This window comes from Hoplias malabaricus, chromosome X1 (genome assembly GCF_029633855.1).
Source record: "Hoplias malabaricus isolate fHopMal1 chromosome X1, fHopMal1.hap1, whole genome shotgun sequence".
Taxonomy (NCBI): Eukaryota; Metazoa; Chordata; class Actinopteri; order Characiformes; family Erythrinidae; genus Hoplias; species Hoplias malabaricus.
The window spans coordinates 5,259,239-5,265,837 of record NC_089818.1 but is presented as its reverse complement, the minus strand read 5'-3'; the positions used below and the strand labels follow the sequence as shown (position 1 = coordinate 5,265,837).

The following is a 6,599-nucleotide window of genomic DNA, read 5'->3' as shown; positions in this document are numbered from 1 at the left end:
TCAAAGATTATATTAAAGGAATAGAGAGAAAAACCAAGCCTCCCAAGAATTATCTAGAACAAGTGCTGTTAGGATGCAAGTGGGATGTGCTTAATAGTCATTTGTTGAAAAGAACGGCTAGGTTTAGAACAGCAGGGAGAAGGTCAGCAGTCTTGAATCTCACTCCAGATCCTGGTGGTATGTGGTGGTCCACTATTCATTAAAATATTGCGAGGATCAAGGTGAATCTTTTCATCACAGTAGGAGAGTGACCGGTGCATGCAAATGACTCCGAAGCGGTCAGCCAGGTCCAGAGGGCACGGCTCTGCATCTAATGAGAGAAGAGCTGTTTCCGTAGAGCTGTTTTGAGATGCAGAGGTATAGCTCTGGTTGGAGAGCAAGAGTGGTCTTGTTCTGCTGAGAAGCTCCTCACTGACTCCCCATTCATTCTAAGCAGGTATTGTTTGGGCAGTGGATCATTCTCAGTGCTGCAGTGACACTGACATTGTGTTGGTGTGTTAGTGCGTGTTGTGCTGGTACAAGTGGATCAGACACAGCAGTGCTGCTGGAGTTCTTAAACACTGCTGTGTCTGATCCACTCATAGAGGTACAGGGTAAAAGGGGCAAATAATGCATGCAGAGCAATAGATGGACAACAGGATGTAATTGTGGAATTATAAACTGCATTTCTGTAATCAGTGGAGCTGTAAGAGGGTTGAAACAAGGAGGCGTATAACGTAATGGCTGATTTGAACCTGAAAGTGCCCCTAGGGGGTCTATATGGTGCTAGTGGTCACTTGATTGAGGGTTTTATTTGGTTTAGAGATATTTGTGGCAATAGAGAAAGAGAGAGAGAGAGAGAGAGAGAGAGAGCATTACTTTGGCATGACTCCCATCCACATAATCTTCTGCCTTTCTTTTTTTGGTTCCTCACCGTTTTCTCACATTTACCTAGCGCAACGTGTAGCGATCTAATCAGCGAGCTAAGCGCTTGTAATTCCTCTGTAAAGGGAGGCTTCTGATGGAGATTATAGGCTTTAGATCAGACATTTCCCCTCAGAGGCACCTGGCACTCCGGGTCTCTGGAAGACAGGAAGGCTCGAGACAGTCTGTTCCTTACCAGAGAGAGAGAGAGAGATAGTGAGAGAACCAGAGAGCAAGAGAGATGGAGAGAGAGAGATTTGAGACTGAGACTGTGAGAGTAGGCCAGAGACACTGGGAGTTGGGGAGTCCCTGAAGGATCCTTTGTGAATTACTCCGCTACAGTGTTCACAATCTGGACGAGAACAGGAGGAAAGAGAAGGAAGTGTGTGTGTTTGTGTGTGTGTGTGTGTGTGAGAGAGAGAGAGAGAGAGAGAGAGAGAGAGAGAGAGAGAGAGAGAGAGAGAGAGAGAGAGAGAGAGAAAGAGGAAGAAAATAGAGGAAGGACAGAGAGAGTGAGAGATAGAAAAGAAGCATTTGTTGCTTTGTGAAATGCTCTTGATTCTACATTGTAGATCGTATCAACCTCTTATCATCTGTTCTGTTTCCAATTTCCACTAAACTGCATCTCGCCAGACTTTTGCTTAGAGTGGATTCCCTATTCCCAATCCAGACGACATTCCCACTTCATAAGATTTTGTTAATCAAGACCCAGGTGTTCAGAGCACGTTTGGGAAGAGATGGGGATTGGCTGGCTTCTTTTGGATTAGTGAGGCTCAAGGCTGCTTCTTGCTATAAGCAATATTAGAAGCTGCATACAGCCTCCAACGACACAAAAGTCCCAGAAATGGGTCACGTCTAACTTGGATTTGGCTTGTGTTTATTGAACTCTATTGTGGTCAGTATTGGGCAAAAGGTAGAGACCATAATTTATAGAAATGCCAGTAACGTTTGAAGAGACACATCCCCACAGTTCATCTGGATGCAAAAGAGATAGGGAAGCTTTTATAATTGTTAATGGTATAACATGAATGGCATTCTTAATAGCCAGGCAAGGCCTCCTGGACCAGAAAAAAGTACTTGAAATAGCCAGTAAAATGCCCTTGTTGAGAAAAGGAAATAGAACAAAAAATGGCAAACAATGGCAAATAAAAAAAAACCTGGTACATATCTGAAAGAAAATTGTAGAAACAGTGCTGTAAACTGTTGTGGGAGGTGGTTATTTTTGTTCTACTGGGGAAAGAGAATTCTTGTGCTTCAGATAAACTCGTTAGCACACGGACTGAGAATCAGTGGATTATGGATTAACAGTTTGATCCATTTACGAATGGACTTGGGTCAGTGCACCTGGGTCAAAAGACCCATAAGGTACAGGGTAATATTTTCAGATATTAAGTCCCAAAACAAACTCAGATAGACCTGCTTAGGTCATCACAGCAAGAATAGGCTTAGGGTTAGGGGTTAGGGGTAGGGGTAGGGGTAGGGGGTAAGGGTAGGGGTTAGGGGTTGGGGTAGAGGTTAGGTGTAAGGGTAGGGGTTAGGGGTAAGGGCTAGGGGTTATGGGATTGGGGTTGATTGCTAGGTTTAAGTTTAGGGTCCAACAATGTTTTTGTAAAATGGCAAATTTACGTCTGGGACTCAGGAGCCACGACACCATCCGAATGAAGCGTTGGGCCACAAGGCCTTCAGCTGCTGCTTTTGAAGTGCCGTGAGGACGGATTTCTCCGGAGAACATCTGCTGGATCTGCCCAAATTCCGTTTGAACTTTTTTATTTTTTTCCCGCTTCTTCCCGGAATGTTAACGTCTGATTTTAAAAGGCGGTTTGAAACATGCATAAGGTTCCCTGGTTACGAGAACCCCCCCAGGACTGCTTAGGAGGAGCTGTGTGACTGGAATTTTGTCACTTCAACCAGGGTTACATCCTTTTGAACTGTAGTTTTGCATTGCTAATAGGGAGCCATGCCGTGTTCCTAGTCAAGGCTGCCTTGTTCTGCCGGTTCTCCATTACTCCCGTCCTTATCAAGGTGGGAAGTGGGCCACGGTGAGCGTTTGGCAGGGATGCAGTCGTTTTCCTCGCTTGCTATCAATCGGCGAGGAAGGATGGGGCTCTTAAGCTGTGGAACGCTTGAGAATCTCATCCTTTTATTGCACGGTTAGGCATTTCCATTCAGCTGCCACCTTCTCGGCGGGGACTCGGAGTGGCGTACGTTTGTTTTAAAGCTCTCTGCGATTCATCTCTTCTTTCTTTTGCTCTATTGCTTTCTCCCAGTACAAGCCACTATGTGACTCTGTCTTTCCCTCCTCCCTCCTTCCCTCCCTCTCCCTCTCTTTCTCCAAAGCTCACTTTCTCTCGCTTTCCTCATCTCTCTTGCTCCCTGCCCTTAAGACGAATGTGCTCCACTTTTCCGAGCGCTGTCAACTAGCCGTCTGGAGGAGAGGAGTGTGAGTCTGTTTGCTCACCCGCAGCACTCCTGACGCCTTTGCTTTGAAATATCAAAAGATACCACTTAATCTCAGGGTCAATTGCTGGGATAGACTGCTGAGGAAACAGTTGAAAGAATTGGGTGAATGTGAAGGAGCCCTTTCCTGAACCTTGTCTAAGAGTGGGTAATATTATATCGCTGGCAAAATGAGCCTGGCTTGTACTGACAGTCTCCAATCTCTCTCTTCTCTTTCTTCCCTCTCTCTATCTATCTCTTTCTGTCTATCAGGACCGGCGTCCCTGATGCGGCTGTGATCAGCGTCCACTAGAGCTCTGCTCCACCTCATCAATCACTGCCGAGTGCCTCGGCAGCCCCATCTCAAGCTTCTCCAAACTCCAAAGTCCCTTTCCGCCTGGTACCTAGTGCCTACAAAACCCTGGATCTCTACTTTCCGGTGATCCTGGACTATCGCTCCATCTACCACTGTTGATTTACCAGAGCCCACACCATGAGGAGGAGCTTCGGTGTTTGGGGAGGACTTAGCATAGTGACCCTACTGACGCTTGTTCAATGGGATTCTTGCTGTTGGGGGATGACCCTGAACTCAATCGCCTTGCATCCAGCATCTAGCAGGCCACCCAAGGCCAGGCCAGGAGGCATCCCTCACAGGCACAAGAGGAACTGGGTGTGGAACCAGTTCTTTGTTCTGGAGGAGTACACAGGAGATGACCCGCTCTATGTCGGCAAGGTAAGGAATGACCGCCTGTTTGTTCGTTGGTTGTCATTGTCATTAACCTTAAGGTCAACAAAGTCCGATTTGTGCATCCTACCACATTAATATCAACGTGAAAATCCTCACCCGATGTCTTTCTGCTTGTCTTGTTTTGCTGTTATCTGTGACTCGAGTCATACATTGTTTTATAGTGGTATTGAACCAGTAGGGGCAAGGTTACTGAGTGCCGGACCACTTATTGATACTTGATACATTGTAAAACAGTTAGAAATAATGAATTGAACCACCGTTTTCCATATTTTTGTCATCTAAATGTTACTGAAATTACACTGAAATTATATTATGATGATTATTTTTTTTTGCCACTTTTTATGTTGTTGGAAGAAAACCATGTGTCATTTCCAAATATGTTTTTCAAATATTTTTTCAGCTTCATGAGTCTTAAAATGAGTCTTAGAGTCTGTTTAAATGATGAGCAGGTTTAATAGGATGAGTAGGTTGAATGGGTGTATTAGGATTAGGAGTGTGATTATTGGGTTTATTGCGTGGAGCAGTTTGAGTGGGTTTATTGTTTGAGTGGCTTTATTGTGTTTTACTGGATTAGGAACACCTACTTTGTATCTACACTCATTGTCCATTTTATCAGTGCCACTAACCACACAGGAGCACTTTGTAGTTGTACAGTTACAGACTGTGGTCCACGAGTTTCTCTGCATACTTCCTTATCCCCATTTCACACTGATTTTCAACAGTCAGGACACCCACAGGACCACCACAGAGCAGGTATGATTTGGGTGGTGGATAATTCTCAGCATCTAAGCACTTCTCAAAAGGTTGAGTGGGTTGAGTAAGTCCGATGTTTGATATTTTAATCAGCAAACACTTTTTTATAAAATTCTGAGGATGTTTCCTCACCATTTGCTGCTCTCCAGTCTGTATTCTCGAAATCGGTCTAATTTGTTAACGAAGGCCCAGGAAAGAACTCCAAACATCCCAACAAGCATGAACCGAGATGAGGATATTGCTTAATTCCTGCTTCATACGTGGGTAATATTTGCTTATTTTTACTGTAAATGGAAATGATTCTAAATTATGTTAAAAACTTAAACAGCTCGATTTACAAATGAGGTTCTGTCGTAATTTAAACAGTGAAAAAATGTGCAGGCAAACTGTAAGCCACCTACAAACAACTTGTTTTTCCCCATTGTTCGACCTTAAAAGATGACAGAGAACTGTTTAAGTGGGTTTATAATGTTGAGCAAGTCAGTAAGTTAGTTTTTCAGTATGAACTATGAGGACCAGTGTCTGTACACAATCAGAAAAAAAAAAAAAAACTGGTGCAGCACCTTCTGCATGAAACCACATTCAGTGCCAATACTACACCTCTGAATCCAAGGCTTATCCTTCCTGACGTCCACATTTTCTGTTTGGATGCATTTGCTGCATCTGTTTGGCACCAGATCTGCGGCTCTGGAGTAGGGATGTGTCCAAGATTTGATGGCAGTTGCCCGTTAGCAAAGCTGACATGTTTATTCAGGGAATGGAGTCTAGAATGTCCAGAGGCCACTGGTGCTGTCCAGGCGCATGAGTTCAGTTGTCTGCAATAGCTGAAGGAAGGTACAGGTACAGGTATATTTTTAAGGTACAAACAGTGCGAATATACTCACAGTAGTAGCCATATGTATCCAGTTGTTATCTGTAAGTAATATAAAACCTTCCAGATGGGTTGTATGTAGTCAGTGCAATAGGATATGGCACAATTTCTAAAGGCACTAAAATACTTACCGTACTACCACAGTAACTGCACCCTCAAGCTAGACACACTCATGTGTTGGGGTGTACCTCAAGGTTATGTCTTAGGTCCTTTTTGTTTGGAAATATAATTTAATGCACATGGCATTAAAACTGTTTTCCTATTTTAAAACATCAGACCATGACGATGTACAAATGTATTCCACTCCACCTGCAAAATTTGCATTGATGTCCACTTACATTTACTTTGATAAACCAAAACATACCTGTACAGTACCACACACAGATAGGAGTTGGATCCCCCTCAGGGACAGCTTTCAGATCAGCTGCAGTCGAGCGCCTGGCTGGCTTCCACTAGTGAGAGAACAAAAATAAGCAAGTGCTGATACCAGTCACACATCCAGGTGGAAATGAGAGGAGGCACAGAAACAGAGCTGGTTTTAGAAAGAGCGTGTGAAGACATAGTTTTGAGAATGTGACTGAACATGGAGTTCCTTAAAAATAAAATAAATAAATAAAGTATAAAAACCTTAAAGACAAAAGCAGTAACCAGCAAAACCCTAGTCCAAAGGTATTCAGTCAAAATTAAATGAAGACCAGTGGCTGAAATGTCCTACCAGCAAAAGTCAAAAGTCTTACAGTTTACACCATTTCATCATAATTATTTATTTATTATCTATTTTCTAAGTAGGTGACATTCAACAGACAAACAGTTAACACTAACACAGCATTTGCAGAGTAACACATGGTTAAATTCACCAGCAAAACCATCCCTGATGAATGAACGTCA

At 43.5% G+C, this 6,599-nt stretch overlaps 1 protein-coding gene across 1 annotated transcript in view; it reads left to right on the top strand.

Moving 5' to 3' along the window:
• The first annotated feature begins 3,832 nt into the window (after window positions 1-3,832).
• LOC136675424 (cadherin-7-like) overlaps window positions 3,833-6,599 on the top strand; it is a 71,313-nt gene continuing 68,546 nt past the window's right edge. Inside the window, exon 1 of the mRNA XM_066651968.1 lies at window positions 3,833-4,072. Within this exon, the coding sequence (XP_066508065.1) occupies window positions 3,833-4,072 (240 nt within the window). The remainder of the gene's footprint in view (window positions 4,073-6,599) is intronic.